General features: G+C 42.4%; 1 protein-coding gene across 5 annotated transcripts in view; it reads left to right on the top strand.

Annotated features, from left to right (window-relative positions):
- The window catches only part of RNASEH2B (ribonuclease H2 subunit B), an 82,072-nt gene that overhangs the window by 45,803 nt on the left and 12,401 nt on the right, over positions 1-23,868 (top strand). For 4 of the 5 annotated variants that reach the window (XM_059903061.1, XM_059903060.1, XM_059903062.1 and 1 more), the window contains 3 exons: positions 1,739-1,820; positions 3,172-3,214; positions 22,246-22,326. In XM_059903061.1, the coding sequence (XP_059759044.1) occupies positions 1,739-1,820; positions 3,172-3,214; positions 22,246-22,326 (206 nt within the window). The remainder of the gene's footprint in view (positions 1-1,738; positions 1,821-3,171; positions 3,215-22,245; positions 22,327-23,868) is intronic. The other variant, XM_059903064.1, reaches the window with a different exon arrangement.

Below are 23,868 nucleotides of genomic sequence, written 5' to 3'. Positions count from 1 at the left end.
ACAGTGTAGTGTCCTCTTATTGTTATATGTGTAGTTGAATAAAAACAGCTATCTAATACAATTAACTTTCTGAAATGGTAGGACAGACATTATTCTGACTTTAAGCTCCAATTCAGTGTTCCCCTGTTCTAGTATACAACTCCAAAACACCAGAGTTTCATCATTAAAAAAAAAAAAAAAAGAACTAGGAACGGTGGCCTGTTGGTGATTCAGGCAATCTTTGATTTGCAGAAATCCACCTTACAGTACATTGTACATATGGATAATAGCTGGCTCCTGCCATTCTGGGAGTGGTAGACTTGCCCTTAACATCTGAGTTTACCAGCTATCAGTGTCTTTGATTGGCTTTAACAAAAGAAGAGAAGGGATTGAGTCAAATGGCTGGACAGATAGACAGATGCATGGATGGATGGATGGATGGATGGATAAAACCATAGATTTTTGTTAAAGTAGGAGAAGGGGTGTTAGAGGTTATTTAGACAGATCTTCTCATTTTAGAAATGAAAAACTGTGGTCTTAGAGAAGTAGATGACTTATTCAAGGCCACCCATCCTAGCTAGCAGGCCAGGTCTTCTGCTCTGAGGCCAATGTTTGTACCAATCTCTAAATATGAGTCTGGGCTTGGCTATATGACCATTTAGGTTCCCAGCCATAAAGTAAGCTTTATACTCATTACATTCTTTCCTTTTTTAGATCTTTAGCTTGATATGCTACCAGAAGAAGCAAACAGATGGTATATTGGCTTTCTTAAAATAACTTTGTCTATTCATGACTCATTAGATAATTACTAACTCAGAACCATGAGCATATTTTAAGAAGGGTCCAGTGATAACTTTCAGTTCTGTGCTGGCAGTGAAAATCTCTTACTGAAGACTTTTTGAGATCAGGTGGACCAGGCAGCACTTTCTAAGTAATACTGAGGCAAATTGTTATCCTAACGTTGAAGGTAGAAGAGAAAGGAAAAAAAGAAGAAAATGAATATCCCAGCAACAAACCTGGTATATTGCTTTTGGTAGTTTATATCCCCTTGTGATTATCCCATCTATTAAGTTTGATTATCCCCTAGTATTCTACAAAAAATACTGAATTAAGGAACAGAGCTTTAAAACAGATTTTCTCTTATGTTCTGTATTTAATTGATACCAGAGTTTCATTTTAGTACTGAGAATCCAAATGCTTTAGAAGTAATGATTATACTTTCTGCTAAGTTTTGTTTTTTCTATTTTTTAAGGCATTTTATTAGTTTGGGGGTATATATAACATTCAGGACTCTTATAAAGCAAGTACTTAATAGAGACATATGTATTATTTCTCTTAAATGAGCATACTCATTTACTGTTCAATAATTAGATTTATTTTGTATTGAAACAGACCTAGAAAAGATTAGTCTTTTAAAAAGACATAAATATTTCATATTGTTACATCTGATTTTTGAACTTTATTTGTATTCAAGGGCCTCAGCTAAGAAAAGAACCCTGAGTTTTTACCTCTTATTTCGTGGGCATCTACTGTATTGTGCTTGATTATCTCATCATATCTTTGATATCATCCTACATATCCATCCATCAGATTACCCCACTACTGTGACAGATAGATATGAGCATCCCTGTTTCACAAAAAAAGCTTAAGTGACTCTCTAAGCCCAGACAGTGCCAGAATTTGAACTCTGGTCAATTTGACTGTAAAACTACCATAATTATTACTATTTTTTTTTCATTCTCCATTCTATTTCTTTCAGAGGATTATATTCGTTATGCCCATGGTCTGATATCTGATTACATCCCTAAAGAATTAAGTGATGACTTATCTAAATATTTAAAGTAAGTATGGTTCAGCTTTAGTAATAATTAAGCATAATTGTGCTTCTTGGTTTCCAAGAAATAGGGTTTCTTTATGGCTTATATCACTTTTTCTGATAAGAGATTATTCTTGAGTTATGTCCTAGACTGTATGATTTGGAGGTGATTTTTAATGGATAGTTTTTTGATTGGAACAAACCGATTTAATGGATACTAGTTGTAGGAACCCCTGAGTGTTAGGATTGGAGTTATCGGTTGTTTTGATATTAGAGGGTAAACTGTGTTAAAATTTTATCCCCAGCCAGCCTTAACTAATTTGGTTCATGGGAAGGAAAGAGTAGATGGCAGAAGAGAATATTTTTGAAAGTTATATTTAAAGGTTTTGTACCATTTTTATTATCATTAGACGTTCATTAAGTATTTTTATTATGCCCAACACTTGGAACTCAATGAAGAATGAAACACAGTCTGTGTCTTTGAGGGGGAAGAAGCGTTTGAGAATGACTTGATTTGTGTTCCTTCCTTCATAATGATCTTTAATAAAATATAAAGACTTTATCTTAGGCTGAAAAAAATGTTTATTTTCTGTATTTTAGCAACTGTTGTTCAGATTTCATGTGTGTGATGATTTAATAGCCTTTCCTGATTCTTATAATAATTTTTTCCTCTGATACATGAATATAAGATGACTTTTTAATAGATACAGTTGCTGTTTTTAGCAAATTGCATTTTAGGTCCTACTTTAAAAAAACAATTAGTAGATACTGGTTTCTGTAGTATAGTAATATAGTATGTTGAAAGCCTGCTTTGAATTGATAAACATATCCTTCTGTTTAATATTTTCCTGGATTTCTTTGTACCTGCTTATCTTGTTAGAGACCTTATGTCTTTGTATTCCATTATTTTTTTATATTCTTTACTGCTGAAATTTTTAAGTTTTGGTTAAAGACTTGAGGAGAAAGATATGTCAATTAAACTTTAAGAGAAGAAAAGTAAAGTTTGTATGACTTTTTGTCAACAGTTAAAAGAATTTTCACTTTTATATATATTCTAGATTCATCATTTATGATGAAAAAATACAGTACCAAAATGCAAATTTTTAGAGGCTAAAGAAAAGCAATTCCATTTCAGCAAATGACTTCTCATTTTGTTTCTTAGCTCAGACAATTCCAATACTTAGAATTAAGGAGGCAAATGAACATTTATTCACTTAGAGAAATTTCACTCTTTCCACTGAGGTGATTGCATTAAGATATATGGAGGTGAAACTACTAGATGAAAGTAGGACTTACTAAGTCTGAAGTTGGCCCAGTTTTTCTGTTTGCTTGTCTATGAAAAACCATGACTATGATTTTTATTTTTTACCCCTCAGGCTTCCAGAACCTCCAGCTTCAGTGCCAAACCCTCCATCAAAGGTAAGAAGCTGTGACTAAGCTATCTTTGGAGGGCTTAGAAAAATATTATACTTTTGCCACATAAATTTAGTTTAATATATTTTAAAACATACTTCATTCACCTTATGCGGAATAAAGATTATACTGGGCTCTCCATCAGTATTTTTATTTCTGTGGCTTTTACGTGAATGATAAATAAAGTGCTGTGAAAATCAAAGAGTCGATTTTAGCTGGATACCTATGTCACAATATTAAAGAAGTATAATTAAAATTAAGTCTTCTTGAGTGAGCTAGATCCTGTAATTAACTTTATTAATCACCAGGAATACTCTATAACTAAAACTCATTTTGCCAAATGTAATTGTCATGGGCACAAAGGCACGTAGAGCATGATTTTTGCAACACACAGAAGCTATCAGTGGAAAACCTTTCCCCTTCCAGATGTTCTCAAACTGCCACCCACAGCTCCTCTGCACTGTGGGCTGTGGCCTAGGTTTGTCTCCCAGATACAGGGAGTAGAGAAGCCAGCTATAAACCACACCTGAGGTGCAAAGAGTAGCATCCCAAAGTCCAGGCGTGATCGCAGACCAGTGAGCGCTGCTCAGACACAGGGAAGTAAACACATGCAACAGCTTGTCAGTGAGGTCATTCTCCTGCCAGAAGAGTAATGAGTGCCTTGCAAATGACTGTAAAGTGGGTGTTATAAACAACTTTCCTTTTTCCCTGCCTTCGAGGTGACCAACTTGCTCAGGATATTTTTTTTTTAATCATTCCTGTTTGAAGGTGGTCATGGCTCTAAAAACATTCATTACTTTGACTTTTAGAAAAGGACATAAAATTTAAAGTGCATCAGTGTTAGTTGTGGGCCTTTTTCAGCAAATTGCCCAAGGAGGTTCATCTTTTCCTCTCTGGAAGAATAGTACTGGAGGAAGTCAGTTGGTGTAAGATGTAAAGTTATTCTAGGTCAGACCCACATTTCTTCCAGTCCAGTAGTGAACCTCTGACAACAGTACCAGGGGACATAGATATAGTTGTCTTGCTCTAACTAAGAGGACAGGTGTATTTGTTTCTTTCTTATTTCTCTCCCTCCACAAGCTAAGCATATTTCTTTCTCCCAAATATCTGTCTTCCTTAGTAACATAGAGATCATTCATGAATGGATCGAAACCTATACTTGAAGGTTCTCGCCTTTGATACTGTTGCTGGAGGGTAGGTTCTTGTTTTGTCACAGAAAGAATTCAGAGCTGAGACTGAGAGGCCAAGTAAGCAAAGGATTTATTGAGTGACAGTACACTCTCAGGAGGGAGCGCAGGCAGGCTCAGGTGAGCAGCAGTGAGTCCTTTCGGCAAGCTGGTTATATGGGGTGTGAAAATGATTGGGCGGAATATTCATCAAGAAGGGAGGGGTTTGGGGGGTAATTTCCTGGTTTTCATCCCAGGTCCACCTTCCCGAGAGGAGGGGGAGTTTCTGTCCTTATTTGGTTTTGCTCGGATCTGTCCTGGTGCCGGTGCATGATGGGTACTGCTCTGGTTGCAATGCTAATTCTACTGTAATGAGGGCATAATGAGCAAAAGGTTACACTCCGACCAGGAGGTTCCTGCCTTTCTTTGTTTGCCTCTAGGACCCTTGTCCTCACAAGATATATGGTCTCCTGTCAGCCCGGAGGTTCCCGCTTTTCTGTGTTTGCCCCTAGAACCCCTGTCATTGCAAGATGTATTACGGTCTCCTGTCACATGACCTTGCCTCCCTCCTCTGCTCACGTCTGGCTAACTGCCTGCTCTAACGTTTCCCCCCTTGAGGAGTCTGGACCCTTAAAATCTTTTAAGGGTCAAAGGGTCGATGGTGCATCTTCTGTGGCTGCTTCAAGCTGCGCAGGGCCATTGTCCCTACCAGTGGGGTCCAGATCACCTTGCTCTCTGTCAGAGACAGGAGGTCTCAGGGTCATCTACAGTGGCAGAGATAGAGAGTGGGGAGGAGAAGAAGGCTGCAGCCCTGTCCAGTGGATGTTGATGGTCCCCATCTTCATGCAGGATGGGCTGAAATCCCTGGCATACCATCATCTGTAGGTGACACTGTTGTAACCTGAAGAAACAGACTTAACAAACTGGAGATTGAAAAGGCAGGGGCCCCAAATCAGCAAAAATATGATTGCAATCAGAGGTCCACTCAGGGGTAGGAACCAGGTCATGTTTGGTAACACCCCTCTGACTGCAGTCCACGCGGAGCTGGCACTGGGGTTACCCTTTCCAAAAGCGTGTAGCCGTTGGGCCTGTTCATCTATCTTTTGGATATCTTCTTCCACCTGGCCGGTGGTGTTGATGTAGGTGCAGCACATTGTTTTGATTACTGCACATACCCCTCCCCATTCAGCTAGCAGATAGTCCAGGGCCAGTCTATTGTCCATCACTACACTTGCTAGGAAATTAATGGGGGATCCCCCATGGTCCTGGCCAGAGGAGACAGAATATCTGGCAGGTTACAAAGCATTGCCTCAAGGTAGGCAAAGCCGCCCATGGGGCCACCAAACAACAGCTGCTCCAGTTCCTGCCAGGATGAGGCCCCTCAGCCTCTTATTTCAGGAGTGGCGGATATTATGGATGGTTACACCTAGGTTCATCTGATTGCTTAGTTGGCCTAGCGTGCCCTGTCCCGCAAGCAGGGCATCGTCTATCCAAGGAAAGGCCGCAGCCAGTCCTGGGGAGGGGAAGGAGAGCTGGGGCTGTTCTGAGAAGGCAGCTGGTTTATGTTCAGGCCGCAGAGAGACAGGCGTCTGGGGGAGTGCATGCCTGGTGCACTTCTGAGGAGCTGAGCCGTTCCTGTAAGTGGTTTGCCCAAGAGGGTGTACCACGCGGCTTGAGGAGAGAGGCCACCGTTACAAGAGGGGTCGTGAGGTGTGGGGACTTTTCCGTAGGCCTTAGGAGGGCCCTATTGTAAACGCCGGACAGCTGGCGTTTTCCCTCCTTCTTCCACTGGTCACTAGGGGCAGGGGCGGCAAGACAGGCTAGTCTCATTGCACTTGAGAATGAGTACTTGGTATTGGTTAGAAATATTAATGTGAGGGGTGAGATCCAAGCGTGGAAGCTGCGTTAGGGACGGGATATGAACTTCAAGAGGGATAGCTTTAGCAGAACCGTTGACCAGGGTGAGAGTGAGAGTGTCATTCTTAGGCATCCAATGTCATACCTTTAATCCGTACGTGTCACTCTGAGGGTGGGGATGACAGATCCAGCGCCGGGATAGATTTTCTCCATGGGCTGCAATTCTTGAGAGATTTACTATTGCATTAAATTCCCATTTCCCTAGGGTGGACACCCAAAAGAAGGAGAGAAAGGTTAGGGTGAATAATGACTTCATGATGGCGGAGGTGAGCTAAAAGTGAACAATTCTTTTTGAACCCAGCATGGACTGAACAGAGCCCCCTCGGGTGTAGGTGCTGAAGCAGGGCGGCACTCACAAAGGCTAATGAGAGTGAGAAGGAACGAGAGGAGGGTAATAAGCGTCCATATGCACCAGAACGTGTTAGTTCATTTGTGGGTGGCCTGGGGTAACAGGAGGCAAAAGGGAAACAGCGACTGTGGGTTCTCAGCCTTGAACTTGTGAAGTTTCTTTGTCCTTCTTAAATCACAATTTCAGGTCTTGAAGAGGTTCACTCAGCCATCGGGACTCTTCCGGCCGTCCAAGATCCTCTGTGTCCTCTGAAGACTCAGGGGGAGGGGGAGGTGTGATTCTAGAAAGGTGCACCCAACTAGTGATTCCCCATACCTTCACTGCAATAGGAGTGCTGAGAAGGACCTGGTAAGGCCCCTTCCACTTGGGTAGTAATTGTTCAGAGGGGGACCCTTCTCTCCATGTTTTTAGGAGGCAGAATCTCCTGGCTGAGCCTGAATGGGGTCAGGTTCTTGGCTGGAGCTGGTAAAATTTGATTTCCAGATTCTGAAATTGCCTTTTGGACTTGTCCCAGATTAATCAGTTACTGAGTGAGCTCGTTGGTGTCAGTGCCCACCAAAATATCTGAAGGTAAAAAGGGCTTCCATCAGTCACTTCAAAGGGGCCTGAGCCTGAGCCCCGTCTTAGGTGCCACCCTGATTCTCAGGAGGGCTGTGGGTAAAAGTTTTGTCCAAGGTTCCGATGTCTCTTGACAAAGTTTAGCCAGGGTTCTTTTCAAAGTGTGATTTGCCCTTTACACCTTCCCCGATGACTGAGGCCTCCAGGCAGCATGGAGGTGGTAGCAGACGCCTAGGGCACTAGAGGTCTGTTGGGTAACCCTAGCCATAAAAGAGGGACTGTTATCACTTTGTAAAAACCATGCAAGTCTGAACCAAGGAATTATTTCCTTTAATAATGCCTTTAGTACTTCCTGAGCTGTCTTGGTCCTTCCTTCTTGGAAAGGCTCCCACCTATATAGTATAAGTGTCAATAAAGACCAGAAGGTTTTTATACCCCTGGGAGGATGGCATCTGGGTAAAGACTGTTTGCCAGTCCTACCTGGATAGATTCCTCTTCTTTGGATGGGCTGGAGAAGTGGAGGCCTTAGTTTCCCCCCAGTTTACTATGGTGTCATATATTACAGGCCCTATGACCTCTAGTGATAGTCTAGAAAGGCCCATTCCAGAGAAGACTTTCTCTACCAGGTTCATCAAAGCATCCTTCCCAAATGAGAGGAGTCATGGAGTGATTAAAAAAATTTCCACTGTAATGCTCTGGGCAGTAGTATTGTTTTTCCTTAATCCACCGGCCGTCAGGGCCTTTTTGATATCCCTTAGTTCTAGCCCACTGTATTTCCTTGATTGTGTACTGAGGTGATGAAAGCGGGTTGCGGGTCGGTACCTGGGGGAGCAAGGCAGCCCAAGTAAAAGGGGTTTTACAAGAACTACACTCTTTGCCAGGTTGTTTCCTTTTCTTATGTCTGAGCTTCCTTTCTGAGGTCCCTTGCCGTGAATACCTGCCACCTCCTTAGGGTCTCGTATTGCCTCCGGGAGTTCTAAGAGCTCCTGGCAACGCTGGATTGGGGAATCCCATGCAGTTAGGGATGCTCTGTGCTTCCAAATGGCAGCATATGCATGTAACACCAAAAAATACATACTTAGAATCGCTATAGATATTGATCCTCTTGTCTCTTCCTAGCCTGAGAGCTTGAGCTAGAACTATAAGCTCGGCTTTTTGTGCTGAGATTTGAGGTGGCAGGACACCAGCTTCTATGATCTTACGTAGATCTACTAAGGCATACCCTGCCTTCTGGACGCTGTCTTATACATAGCTACTTCCTTCTGTAAACCAGACAGCTTCAGGGTCATCGAGAGGCTGGTCCCTAAGGTCAGGTCTACTAGAGTACACCTGTTCGATGGTCTCAGTGCAAGAATGAGGTAATCCTCTGGGCTTTCTATTGGTATAAGGGTGGCTGGATTTAGGGTCTGACATACCTTAAAGGTCACTTCAGGAGAGTTAAGAAGGAGGGCATCATATTTTGTGACAGGACCTCCAGTCAGCCATTGGTGTCCCTTAATTTCTGGTATTCCCTGTATCGAGTGTGGCGTCAATACCTCTAGGGGGTTGACCCATGGTGAGTGTTGTGGCCTCTTCAGTTAGCAGGGCTGTGGCCACTACAGCTCTCAGACACATCCCGAGGCCACTGGGTCCAATTGCTTGGAGAGATATGCCACCGACCATGGGATTGGTCCCACCTTTTGGGTGAGAATTCCCAGGGCTATTCCCTGTTTTTCTGAGGTAAACAGAGTAAAGGGCTCGTTTAGATCTGGGATCCCTAGGGCTGGGGCACTAGTCACGACGGTCTTCATCTGATCAAATGCTCTTTGTAAATTGCCCATCCAATCTACAGGTTCTGTGTCTAGTCCCTTCAAGGTCTCATATAATGGCTTTGCCATGAGACCAAACCCAGGGATCCAAATCCTTCAAAATCCAGCCATCCCTAAGAAGGTTCTGAGCTGTCTCTTTGTGTGTGGGGGCTGTCAGTGGAGGACTGCCTCCTCACACCGGGTCGTAAGGGGGCGCTTTCCCGGGCTTAGAACACAACACGTCCGGCGTAGGTGACTCTGTGGGAGGAGATTTGGGCTCGGGGTACCTTTTACCCCGAGTCCAGGAAACTGAGGGCCTGTACAGTGTTTTGGTCTGAGGCTTCCTCCGAGGGGCTGAAAATAAGGAGGTCATTTACATAGTGTAATAATGCCCCCATCTCTAATGTAAGTTCCTTAAGTTCCTTTGCTAGGGCGTTGCCAGACAGGTGTGGTCTGTCCCAGAATCCCTCGGGAAGGACAGTCCAGGTATATTGTTGGGTCATATTGGTGTCTGGATCAGTCCATTCAAAGGTAAAAAGGTATTGGGAATCAGAGTGAACAGGTATACAGAAGAAGGCATCTTTAAGATCAAGGACTATAAACCGTGCTGTGTCCTCCGGGGTCTGAGTAAGGATCGTGTATGGATTGGGAACAGTCAGATGGAAAGGAATCATAGCTTCATTTATGATTTGAAGATCTTGGACCACGCTATAGTCCTCATTTGGTTTGAGGATAGGTAGGATTGGAGCATTACAAGGAGACGGGCATGATACCAAAGGCCCACATATGATGAATTTTGAGATCTGGGGTTTGAGTCCTTGTCGAGCCTCTGGTTTTATGGGGTACCGACACCTGGAAGGGAGGATATTAGCCTCCTTTGAAAGGTGATTTTTAAGGAGTGGCAAATTTTGCCTGTCCTGGGATTCCCTGATTCCCAGACCTGTGGATCTGTAAGTTTTTCCATTTCTGGGGAAATATTATGGGCCGGACTGTCCATGTCTTGTATAATGCATAGTCCAGCCAAAAATAGGCCTTGGTTTTGGTTTTCAGGGAGAGTAAAAGTTGCCCCCAGGGCTGAAGGAAAGTCTCTTCCCAATAATGGGCTAGGGCATTCAAGCATGACAAGAAACTTGTAAGTTATAAAGGTCTTTCCCCAGGTGCAAAGTAGAGGGGTGGTGAAAAGTTTCAGCTTTGACCTGCCTTCTACCGCAATGATACAGCAAGTTTCAGGGGCAAGAGGCCCAGCGTGAGAAGTCAGGACAGAGTAAGTGGCTTCTCTGTCCACTGGAAACTGGACAAGCTTACCTGCCACGTCACTGGTCACCCATGGTTCCTCCCTTGTGATGATGACTGTCTTCTCAGAGCCTTGGGAGGTCCCAGGTCTCATCAATCAACCACTGACATGACTGGCAAGGGGGAATTTCCCTGCTCCCTTTGGAGCTGAGGGCCCTTCCCTGCTCCAGTGACCCATCTTCTAACAGAGTGGGCATGGCGTCTTGGGTAGAGGCTGGGACCTATTTCCTGGGTATTCCTTGCTCCAGTCTTTGGGGCTCCCACAGCTAAAACAGGCTCCTTTACCTGGTGGAGCCTTCTGGAAGTACCTTTGGGGTGACCAGGAGGTGGGTTAGGTCCTGCCATAATGGCTGCCAGAATCTTGGCTTGCCGATGGACCCTTCTCAAGTCACACTGTTTCTTCCTTTCTTCCTCAGCCTGGTCTCTATTATTTATTTATTTATTTTTAATTTTTGAATTTTGTATTATTTATGTTTTAATACAGCAGGTTCTTATTAGTAATCAATTTTATACACATCAGTGAATACACGTCAATCCCAATCACCCAATTCAGCACACCACCATCCCCACCCCCCACCGTGGTTTTCCCCCCTTGGTGTCCATACGTTTGTTCTCTACATCTGTGTCTCAACTTCTGCCCTGCAAACCGGTTCATCTATACCATTTTTCTAGCTTCCACATACATGCGTTAATAGACGATATTTGTTTTTCTCTTTCTGACTTACTTCACTCTGTATGACAGTCTCTAGATCCACCCACGTCTCAACAAATGCCTCAATTTCGTTCCTTTTTATGGCTGAGTAATATTCCATTGTATATATGTACCACAACTTCTTTATCCATTCGTCTGTCGATGAGCATTTAGATTGCTTCCATGACCTGGCTATTGTAAATAGTGCTGCAATGAACATTGGGGTGTATGTGTCTTTTTGAATTATGGTTTTCTCTGGGTATATGCCCAATAGTGGGATTGCTGGATCATATGGTAATTCTATTTTTAGTTTTTTAAGGAACCTCCATACTATTCTCCATAGTGGCTGTATCAATTTACATTCCCACCAACAGTGCAAGAGGGTTCCCTTTTCTCCACACCCTCTCCAGCTTTTGTTGTTTGTAGATTTTCTGATGATGCCCATTCTAACTGGTGTGAGGTGATACCTCATTGTAGTTTTGATTTGCATTTCTCTAATAATTACTGATGTTGAGCAGCTTTTCATGTGCTTCTTGGCCATCTGTATGTCTTCTTTGGAGAAATGTCTATCTAGGTCTTCTGCCCATTTTTGGATTGGGTTGTTTGTTTCTTTAATATTGAGCTGCATGAGCTGTTTATGTATTTTGGAGATTAATCCTTTGTCCGTTGATTCATTTGCAAATATTTTCTCCTATTCTGAGGGTTGTCTTTTCGTCTTGTTTATGATTTCCTTTGCTGTGCAAAAGCTTTTAAGTTTCATTAGGTCCCATTTGTTTATTTTTGTTTTTATTTCCATTAGGAGTTGGGTCAAAAAAGATCTTGCTGTGATTTATGTCAAAGAGTGTTCTTCCTATGTTTTCCTCTAAGAGTTTTATAGTGTCCGGTCTTACATTTAGGTCCTTAATCCATTTTGAGTTTATTTTTATGTATGGTGTTAGAGAGTGTTCTAATTTCATTCTTTTACATGTAGCTGTCCAGTTTTCCCAGCACCACTTATTGAAGAGACTGTCTTTTCTCCATTGTATATCCTTGCCTCCTTTGTCATAGATTAGTTGACCATAGGTGCGTGGGTTTATCTCTGGGCTTTCTATCTTGTTCCATTGATCTATATTTCTGTTTTTGTTTCAGTACCATATAGTCTTGATTACTGTAGCTTTGTAGTATAGTCTGAAGTCAGGGAGTCTGATTCCTCCAGCTCCGTTTTTTTCCATCAAGACTGCTTTGGCTATTCAGGGTCTTTTCTGTCTCCATACAAATTTTAAGATTTTTTTGTTCTACTTCCGTAAAAAATGCCATTGGTAATTTGATAGGGATTGCATTGAATCTGTAGATTGCTTTGGGTAGTATAGTCATTTTCACAATGTTGATTCTTCCAATCCAAGAACATGGTATATCTCTCCATCTGTTGGTATCATCTTTAATTTCTTTCATCAGTGTCTTATAGTTTTCTGCATACAGGTCTTTTGTCTGCTTAGGTAGGTTTATTCCTAGGTATTTTATTATTTCTGTTGCAATGGTAAATGGGAGTGTTTCCTTAATTTCTCTTTCAGATTTTTCATCATTGGTGTATAGGAATGCACGAGATTTCTGTGCATTAATTTTGTATCCTGCAACTTTACCAAATTCATCGATTAGCTCTAGTAGTTTTCTGGTGGCATTTTTAGGATTCTCTATGTATAGTATCATGTCATCTGCAAACAGTCACAGTTTTACTTCTTCTTTTCCAATCTGTATCCCTTTTATTTCTTTTTCTTCTCTGATTGCCATGGCTAGGACTTCCAGAACTATGTTGAATAATAGTGGTGAGAGTGGACATCCTTGTCTTGTTCCTGATCTTAGAGGAAATGCTTTCAGTTTTTCACCATTGAGAATGATGTTTGCTGTGGGTTTGTCCTATATGGCCTTTATTATGTTGAGGTAGGTTCCCTCTATGCCCACTTTCTGGTGAGTTTTTATCATAAATGGGTGTTGAATTTTGTCAAAAGCTTTTTCTGCATCTATTGAGATGATCATATGGTTTTTATTCTTCAGTTTGTTAATATGGTGTATCACATTGATTGATTTGCATATATTGAAGAATCCTTGCATCTGTGGGATAAATCCCACTTGATCATGGTGTATGATCCTTTTAATGTGTTGCTGGATTCTGTTTGCTAGTATTTTGTTGAGGATTTCTGCATCTATATTCATCAGTGATATTGGTCTGTAATTTTCTTTTTTTGTAGTATCTTTGTCTGGTTTTGGTATCAGGGTGATGGTGGCATTGTAGAATGAGTTTGAGAGTGTTCCTTCCTCTGCAGTTTTTTGGAGGAGTTTGAGAAGGATAGGTGTTAGCTCTTCTCTAAATGTTTGATAGAATTCACCTGTGAAGCCATCTGGTCCTGGACTTTTGTTTGTTGGAAGATTTTTAATCACAGTTTCAATTTAATTACTTGTGATTGGTCTGTTCATATTTTCTATTTCATCCTGGTTCAGTCTTGGAAGGTTATACCTTTCTAAGAATTTGTCCATTTCTTCCAGGTTGTCCATTTTATTGGCATAGAGTTGCTTGTAGTAGTCTTTTAGGATGCTTTGTATTTCTGTGGTGTCTGTTGTAACTTCTCCTTTTTCATTTCTAATTTTATTGATTTGAGTCCTCTCCCCCTTTTTCTTGATGAGTCTGGCTAATGGTTTATCAATTTTGTTTATCTTCTCAAAGAACCAGCTTTTAGTTTTATTGATGTTTGCTATTCTTTGTTTCTATTTCATTTATTTCTGCTCTGATCTTTATGATTTCTTCTGCTAACTTTGGGTTCTGTTTTTTCTTCTTTCTCTAGTTCCTTGTAAGTGTAAGGTTAGATTGTTTATTTGAGATTTTTCTTGTTTCTTGAGGTAGGCTTGTATAGCTATAAACTTCCCTCTTAGAACTGCTTTTGCTGCATCCCATAGGTTTTGGATCATCGTGTTTTCATTGTCACTTGTCTCTAGGTATTTTTTGATCTCCTCTTTGATTTCTTCAGTGATCTCAGTTATTTAGTAATGTATTGTTTAGCCTCCATGTGTTTGTGTTTTTTACGTTTTTTTACCTGTAATTCATTTCTAATCTCAGAGCGTTGTGGTCAGAAAAGATGCTTGATATGATTTCAATTTTCTTAAATTTACTGAGGCTTGATTTGTGACCCAAGATGTGATCGATCCTGGAGAATGTTCCGTGCACACTTGAGAAGAAAATGTATTCTGCTGTTTTGGGTTGGAATGTCCTATAAATATCAATTAAATCTGTCTGGTCTATTGTGTCATTTAAAGCTTCTGTTTCCTTATTTATTTTCATTTTGGATGATCTGTCCATTGGTGTAAGTGAGGTGTTAAAGTCCCCCACTATTATTATGTTACTGTCGATTTCCTCTTTCATAGCTGTTAGCAGTTGCCTTATGTATTGAGGTGCTCCTATGTTGGGTGCATATATATTTATAATTGTTATATCTTCTTCTTGGATTGATCCCTTGATCATTATGTAGTGTTCTTCCTTGTCTCTTGTAACATTCTTTATTTTAAAGTCTATTTTATCTGATATGAGTATAGCTACTCCAGCTTTCTTTTGATTTCCATTTGCATGGAATATCTTTTTCCATCCCCTCACTTTCAGTCTGTATGTGTCCCTAGGTCTGAAGTGGGTCTCTTGTAGACAGCATATATATAGGTCTTGTTTTTGTATCCATTCAGCAAGCCTGTGTCTTCTGGTTGGAGCATTTAATCCATTCACGTTTAAGTTGATTATCAATATGTATGTTCCTATGACCATTTTCTTATTTGTTTTGGGTTTGTTTTTGTAGGTGCTTTTCTTCTCTTGTGTTTCCCACTTAGAGAAGTTCCTTTAGCATTTGTTGTAGAGCTGGTTTGGTGGTGCTGAATTCGCTTAGCTTTTGCTTGTCTGTAAAGCTTTTGATTTCTCCTTTGAATCTGAATGAGATCCTTGCTGGGTAGAGTAATCTTGGTTGTAGGTTCTTCCCTTTCATCACTTTAAGTACATCATGCCACTCCCTTCTGGCTTGTAGAGTTTCTGCTGAGAAATCAGCTGTTGACCTTATGGGAGTTCCCTTGTATGTTATTTGTCCTTTTTCCCTTGCTGTTTTCAATAATTTTTCTTTGTCTTTAATTTTTGCCAATTTGATTACTATGTGTCTCGGCGTGTTTCTCCTTGGGTTTATCCTGTATGGGACTCTCTGCACTTCCTGGACTTGGGTGGATATTTCCTTTCCCATGTTAGGGAAGTTTTCGACTATAATCTCTTCAAATATTTTCTCTGGCCCTTTCTCTCTCTCTTCTCCTTCTGGGACCCCTATAATGCGAATGTTGTTGCATTTAATGTTGTCCCAGAGGTCTCTTAGGCTGTCTCCATTTCTTTTCATTCTTTTTTCTTTATTCTGTTCCGCAGCAGTGAATTCCACCATTCTGTATTCCAGGTCACTTATCCGTTCTTCTGCCTCAGTTATTCTGCTATTGATTCCTTCTAGTGTAGTTTTCATTTCAGTTACTGTATTGTTCATCTGTGTTTGTTTGTTTTTTAATTCTTCTTAGTCTTTGTTAAACATTTCTTGCATCTTCTCAATCTTTGCCTCCATTCTTTTTCCGAGGTCCTGGATCATCTTCACTATCATTATTCTGAATTCTTTTTCTGGAAGGTTGCCTATCTCCACTTCATTTAGTTGTTTTTCTGGGGTTTTATCTTGTTCCTTCATCTGTTACATAGCCCTCTGCCTTTTCATCTTGTTTATCTTTCTGTGAATGTGGTTTTTGTTCCACAGGCTGCAGGCCTGTAGTTCTTCTTGCTTCTGCTGTCTGCCCTCTGGTGGATGAGGCTATCTCTGGTCTGTATTGTTAAAGACACTGAAGGCGGTATCCATAAGAAGGTTGAGAGGGGTTTGGCGACCCAAGGCAAACTTTTGCAGCTTTCTATGGACGTCGGGGGCCGAATGGTAAATGAAGTAAGTTGCAAGCACAATGCATCCCTCAAAAGCATCTGGGTCCACATTTGTATACTTTCTGAGGGAATCTACCAACCAGGCCCAAAATAGGGCTGGATTTTTGTCCTGACCTTGGGTGATCTCTTTAACCTCATCATAGTTGACAAGTTTAATTATGCACCGTCTCATCCCTTCAGTGAGGCAAAGGATCATGTGGTCTCTTCTAGGGATACTAGGTTGGCCTGGTTCATAGTCCCAATTGGGATCAATCAGTGGCACTGCTGTCATGCCTACAGGGTAATAATTGGGTCGGATGATGTATAATCCATCAGCATATGCTTGAGCATGCACCCAAATACGGGTCTTTTCCTCACGGGTGCAGCAGTGGGAAATGGCAACATTCAGGTTCTTCCAAGTAAGGTCGAAGGAAAGCATTAGTCCCTGGAATTCTTCAGTGAACTGGCTAGGATCCTCTGAGAATCGGCCTAAGTGGGTGCAGCACTGGTTGAGGTCAGACAAAGAAAAGGGGTGCAGACTCTGGTCATTCCCTGAGGTCTGCCTACTACTTCTTAGCGGGGGCAAAGGAGCTCTGGCTGCACTTCTGGTATGGAAGGATAAAGAGGCTTATATGGCACTGGAGGGGCTGAAGATGGCGAAAGAGGACTTGGTTCTTCTGTCTGAGACTTATTTTCCTGCAGAGATGCTACCAGAGGGGGTTTTTGAATAGTCTGAACAGGTCCCAACCGGCAAGGTTCCCTAACACAGGACTTGCATAGCTCCGGGTTCTCTCTTAGGGCCATAAAAGCCTGAACATAAGGAATCTCTGTCCATTTTCCGTGCCTTTCGCAAAAAACTTCTAACTGTAGGATGGTATTATAGTTGAGGCTTCCATTTTCTGGCCAGACCTCATCATCCTCAAGTTTATACTGGGGCCAGGCTGTATTACAAAAGAAGATGAGCTTTTCCTGTTTAAAAAAATCTAGAGAAAACTTGTCCCAGTGACTTAGAATGCACCCGAGGGGTGAATCCTTGGGGACGGAGGAGATGCTTCCCATCGATCCTTCAGGGAGAGAGGGCTCCTGTAAAAGAGAGGAGCACTACAATTAGGATGTCCCTTTAGGGGGTTCCCTCTGTCAGAACTGGCTACGGGCATCCCTGTTCACCTCATCCTGTCAACTTTGGCCAGTGTCAGGGTAGCGGCCCTGCCACATGGCCACTCTGCCAGCCCCAGAGTCCTGGGGCCTGTGTCCTATCCTGACATCTCTGGTACCCAGGATGAATGACCTTCCTGAAGGTTCCTCTATAGATTCTCTGACCATTGGTAACCCATGTATTCCAGGGTGTATTCCCCTGGAACAGACGTCTTCATAGTTCCAGGAGCTATTTAGGTCCCAGTCCCCTTTCTCTAAAAGGGTGGTCAGGATCTGAAAACAGGCACTGGCCACTAAGGGAAGTGGTATGTAGGACTGTGTACAAGCCTCCTTTCTATTATCTAGGAAGGTCTTAATTTCCTTTCATTTACAGTCCAAGTAAGGCTGCATTTTATATTTACACAAAGTTGAACCTGATCACAGTTAATCAAATGGTCCATGTTCCTGGCTGCCTGTGAAAATGGCTGGAAACTTTTCTTGACATGCCCTGTGCATATGCAATAGTGAAATGTGCAGGACCTAGCAGCTAGGTTGGAAAACACCTGACAAATTTCTTCCCCCCATTTCCAAGGAAGTAAGACACAAAAATAAGAGCAAGATAGAGACACAGAGACAAAGATAGTCAGACATAAGTGGACCTAAAATAATCCTGTGGGGATAGCCACAGGAAAGGGAGGGTGTTATGTTTTAAGCTTGTGTGCCTAAAAACGTTGCATGGAAGTTGTCTTAAGGTGGGTAGACAGACCTATCTTCTCTCTAGTCCCTTCCATGACCCACATATCCTTACACGGCAGGAGTCTTGTGGTGGCAAGCACCCTGGTGTCTTATATATGCTTGACTCATGCCCACGTATGTTGCAGCAAGCAGGTCCGAATGGTGACAGGCAAAGGGAGCAAAAGGGAGAGTAATGACAAGAAGTCAGGCAGTGGCTCTCAAGCACAAGTGAGATAAGAGGCTAAGACTTGCCAGGGAAAGGAGGAGGGATATTTGACCTCCAAATAATTCTCCTGGCTGGCTTACCACAGATGTTGCCAGAGGGTAGGTTCTTGTTTCCTCACAGAAAGAATTCAGAGACGAGTCACAAGAGGTCAAGTAAGCAAAGCGAGGATTTATTGAGAGAGAGTAAACTCTCAGGAGGGAACACGGGCAGGCTCAGGCAAGCTAAGGCTCAGCCCCTTTGAAATGACTAATGGTAGGCCCTTTTTATCTTCAGATATTTTGGTGGACACCAAAACCAGTGAGCTCACTAAGTACCTAATTAATCAGGATAAGTCCTAAAGGTGATTTCGGAGTCTGGAAATCAGGTTTTGCCAGCCCTAGCCAAGAAACTGATCCCATCTCTCTTGAAGTTCATATCCCGTCCCTAACGCAGCTTCCACGCTTGGATCTCACCCCTCACATTAATATTTCTAACCAATACCAAGTACTCATTCTCAAGTGCAATGAGACTAGCCTGTCTTGCCGCCCCTGCCCCTAGTGACCAGTGGAAGAAGGAGGGAAAACGCCAGCTGTCCGGCGTTTACAATAGGGCCCTCCTAAGGCCTACGGAAAAGTCCCCACACCTCACGACCCCTCTTGTAACGGTGGCCTCTCTCCTCAAGCCGCGTGGTACACCCTCTTGGGCAAACCACTTACAGGAACGGCTCAGCTCCTCAGAAGTGCACCAGGCATGCACTCCCCCAGACGCCTGTCTCTCTGCGGCCTGAACATAAACCAGCTGCCTTCTCAGAACAGCCCCAGCTCTCCTTCCCCTCCCCAGGACTGGCTGCGGCCTTTCCTTGGATAGACGATGCCCTGCTTGCGGGACAGGGCACGCTAGGCCAACTAAGCAATCAGATGAACCTAGGTGTAACCATCCATAATATCCGCCACTCCTGAAATAAGAGGCTGAGGGGCCTCATCCTGGCAGGAACTGGAGCAGCTGTTGTTTGGTGGCCCCATGGGCGGCTTTGCCTACCTTGAGGCAATGCTTTGTAACCTGCCAGATATTCTGTCTCCTCTGGCCAGGACCATGGGGGATCCCCCATTAATTTCCTAGCAAGTGTAGTGATGGACAATAGACTGGCCCTGGACTATCTGCTAGCTGAACGGGGAGGGGTATGTGCAGTAATCAAAACAATGTGCTGCACCTACATCAACACCACCGGCCAGGTGGAAGAAGATATCCAAAAGATAGATGAACAGGCCCAACGGCTACACGCTTTTGGAAAGGGTAACCCCAGTGCCAGCTCCGCGTGGACTGCAGTCAGAGGGGTGTTACCAAACATGACCTGGTTCCTACCCCTGAGTGGACCTCTGATTGCAATCATATTTTTGCTGATTTGGGGCCCCTGCCTTTTCAATCTCCAGTTTGTTAAGTCTGTTTCTTCAGGTTACAACAGTGTCACCTACAGATGATGGTATGCCAGGGATTTCAGCCCATCCTGCATGAAGATGGGGACCATCAACATCCACTGGACAGGGCTGCAGCCTTCTTCTCCTCCCCACTCTCTATCTCTGCCACTGTAGATGACCCTGAGACCTCCTGTCTCTGACAGAGAGCAAGGTGATCTGGACCACACTGGTAGGGACAATGGCCCTGCGCATCTTGAAGCAGCCACAGAAGATGCACCATCGACCCTTTGACCCTTAAAAGATTTTAAGGGTCCAGACTCCTCAAGGGGGGAAACGTTAGAGCAGGCAGTTAGCCAGACGTGAGCAGAGGAGGGAGGCACAGGTCATGTGACAGGAGACCGTAATACATCTTGCAATGACAGGGGTTCTAGGGGCAAACACAGAAAAGCGGGAACCTCCGGGCTGACAGGAGACCATATATCTTGTGAAGACAAGGGTCCTAGAGGCAAACTAAGAAAGGCAGGAGACTCCTGGTCGGAGTGTAACCTTTTGCTCATTATGCCCTCATTACAGTAGAATAAGCATTGCAACCAGAGCAGTACCCATCATGCACCGGCACCAGGACAGATCCGAGCAAAACCAAATAAGGACAGAAACTCCCCCTCCTCTCGGGAAGGTGGACCTGGGATGAAAACCAGGAAATTACCCCCCAAATCCCTCCCTCCTTGATGTATATTGCACCCAATCATTTTCACACCCCGTATAACCAGCTTGCCGAAAGGACTCACTGCTGCTCACCTGAGCCTGCCTGCGCTCCCTCCTGAGAGTGTACTGTCACTCAATAAATCCTTTGCTTACTTGGCCTCTCAGTCTCAGCTCTGAATTCTTTCTACAAAAAAACAAGAACCTACCCTCTGGCCGCACGAAGACGGCCACAGACAATTCATAAGCCAATCAGTACGGCTGTATTCCAGTAAAACTTCATTTATAAAAACAGACAGCCAGCTGGACTTGGCCCCTGAGCGGTACTTGGCTAAGCCCAGATTTAGATCTTGGCATCTCATTTCTCCTACATCTCAACTTCACCTCCTAGATTATTTTAGTTGCTTTCTGAGGTTTCCTGCTCTATTGTGTCTTCCTGGGGCTCCAGTGCGTACACTGCAAACTGCACTGGATGATGTACCATAGTTTAAACAAGTGTAGGATAATGTCTCCTGCTAGGTTTCCCATCTGTGTCTAGGACTTGATTGATTTTTACAGAAATATAGTTGATTGTTTGCAGGAAATAACGTTCCAGTGACTGTTAGGTATCTTTGCATCTGTGTTGTAATCCGTAGTGTGGAGCCTCTCATCCTTAATATGTTTTGCATTATTTTATTACTATTATGTTTGACTATGTTGAGGCCCGGCTTCCAATTCTCACCCCCTTCCATCTTTTGAATTTATCACTGTCAGCTAGCAGAGCTGAATGCAATCAGTGGATTTGGAGATGTTCCTAAGTGCCTTCTTTGCAAATCATTTGTAAGAATAAGACCAATCTTAGCATTAATTCCTCTGTACTTTTCTGTCTGCCTTTTTTTCCAGAACTGTACCCATTTAGTCAGACCCTTTGTTACTGTCTTTCTGAGCCACTTTTCCAGTTCTTCTGAAACATTCCCCCAAATCTGTAGTGATTCAGTCTTTTAAATAACAGAAATTTAAGTAGATGTTACAGTTAATGTTTTTTTCCCAACGTATTCAACAGTGTGCTGGTGAAGAACTTCAAGACGTGTCATTTTACCCATTTGTATTGTACATGGGCTGTGGCATCTTTTAGTACCGACTCTACAGTTCCTTGTGTAGTGAAAGCTGGGTGTGAAGAGTGAAGCTGGGAACAAATCTGCATTTCCTAGGGTGGGTCCATGTTGGGTCTTGTCAAGCCAGCGTCTCCACAAAGAGCTTGAAAATCTGTAAAAGTCCAAGCTGTGACCCCTGTGCAGTCAGTTCTCCAGGTTAAACATCAAGACTTACCTGCCCTGCTATGTGCCTTTTACATAATAAATGTGTCATGATTCCTACTGTAATATGAACATATGGCCACAGTCTAGCTCTTGACAAGATTCTCATATTCATTGATTGGTGCAAAGTGCTCATGTGAAAGGTGAAATCATGAAGTAAAGGTTGACTTAATTGCATTGGGTCCAATGGAAAGAGCACTTGTACCATAGTTGAGATCTCACCTCAAGTCCTCTGCGAGGTGACCTTAAGCTGTCCACTTAACCTCTGTGCTTCCTTCTGCTGGCTGCTTGCTTTGCAAGGCTGTTCTTATGTGGATAAAATGAGATAATTGAATTGAAAGGAGGTAAGAACATAAAGCTATACAAAGATGGTGACAGTCAGAATGCTGTTCCTGTATTCCTAAATGGACATTACACCAGCCCTGCAGGTGAATGATGTCGGGGTTCTGGCTGGACCCCTGGCCCTCTTAAAGGAAATTCTCTTCTTTGCCTTCTGTGCCTGCATTCACCCCCCCTTAGACTGTCCTGGGAGTCAGCAGTCACCTCGATGCCCCCTGTCCCTGGTACATACATTATGTGATCATATTGCTAGACAGCCTAAAGGCTGCGTCATGGGCTTGGCCTGCTCACATCTCCCCATCACCAAGGCTGCTTCTCAGAAGGGACGTCTGGCTTAGTTCCTAGATAACTGGCGAAAAGTGAAGCGACTTGTAAAAAGGAAGCCCTCTGCAGGGTCTGCTGCTCCGTTTGGCCTCGCTATTGGTCCAAATTGCACACGTTGGGGTTTTTTTTTAATGGACTGATGTAAGTGTCAAGGTGACGTTTGACACTTCACTGCTCTAACATTGCAGAAAGTAAAGTTATCAGATGAGCCCGTAGAAGCAAAAGAAGATTACACTAAGTTTAACACTAAAGATTTGAAGACTGTAAAGGTATGTGTCTGGGTGCAGCAGCGTACTCTTGCATTCTGTGGCTGATGCTGCATGGGGACTTCGAGGAAGGATTGCGTGCTTGATTGTGATTTTATCATTTTAACCATGAAGAATTATTAACTTGCATTTCTGTGACTTAAGAATTAATTCAAAGTTGTGAATGATAATGAAAGCGTCAAGCAAAGAAGACTTTTTGCAGGTAAAGAAAGGCAGTATACTTATTAGCAAGAGTGTGCCTAAACTTTGCAATATATTCAGAGTGATAAGATGGGGCAGAGGAAGGGGCTCCAAAGGTAATCTTTTGTCGACTCTACTGCCCAGTAGCTTCCCAGAAATTATGATAATGACAACAATTATTAACAACTCCATAATTCAGCAACCACCCCAGCAAATATTTTCATAACATTTCTTACTGATTTATCCTATACATCATCATAAATATTATACATACATAGCTTTTAAATTTGGCATATATATATATATATGGTTTGGGGTTCTGCCTTTTTCATTTAGCTCTATATTGTGAAAATTTTCATGTCATTAAGCTTTCTTTGAAAAATTATTAATGGTTTCGTGATATTCAGTCATGTGTTATTTTATTTCACCACAGGGAATATAGTCTATTTAATCATTCTCCTATTTTTGGACACATAGGTTACTTCTGCTTTTTTGTTTTTGTTTTAATGAAGTGATAAACATTCTTATTTATAGCCTGCATCTCTGACTCTTTCATTAGACACAATTTAAAACTGAGTAAAGGCTTAGAAAACATGAACTCTTTCCATGATTACTGATATACATATATATAGCTAAAATGCTTTCCAAAAATGTAGCAGAAATTTGTACTCCCAGCCGTTATTGCTGATGAGTGTTCATCTCACATTCTTGACAACATCAAGTATTATTTTTATTCTTGAAAAATTTGCCTAAGTAGGCTACTTTAGGTAGAAAGGTTGTTTTTCCAAATGCTTATTGCCTATCTGCATTTTTGCAAATTGTCAGTTCATGTTTCTTGCCTGTTTTTATATTGGGATAGTAATGTTTTTCTTGTTGATCTGTAAGAGCTCATTATAAATTAAGGCTATTAACACTTTTCATGACATATGGGGTACAGATAATTTTCCAATTTGTTTAGGCTTTTCATTTGACTTTTGAACTATTTTAAGTTTTTCTGAGGATTAAATATGGAACTATTTTAAGTTTTTCTGAGGATTAAATATGAAAGTTTTTTATGATTTTCTCATTATTTTTATGCTTAGAAAGACCTTGCCTGCCCCAAGATAGGTTAACTTCCACCTAGATTTTAAGAACACTTACTCTCCTTAGATTTAGTGTTTTCTAAAAATTGTATTCTTTAATCTACATGTAATTTATCAGGGCATGGGCTATCAGGGCATAATCCAACTTGAGATTTGGCTAAAATAGCTGGTTATCTCAGTGCTTTCTGTAAGCAGGGACATTTTTGAGTTTCTCTGTGAGGAGTATTTCTGCCCCACCCTTCTAAGTGCTGCTTCCCATTGTATCCACTTGGGCACCGCACCA

The sequence above is a fragment of the Balaenoptera ricei genome, chromosome 18, assembly GCF_028023285.1.
Source record: "Balaenoptera ricei isolate mBalRic1 chromosome 18, mBalRic1.hap2, whole genome shotgun sequence".
In the NCBI taxonomy this organism is placed as follows: domain Eukaryota; kingdom Metazoa; phylum Chordata; class Mammalia; order Artiodactyla; family Balaenopteridae; genus Balaenoptera; species Balaenoptera ricei.
This window is presented reverse-complemented; position numbering and strand designations above follow the sequence as displayed.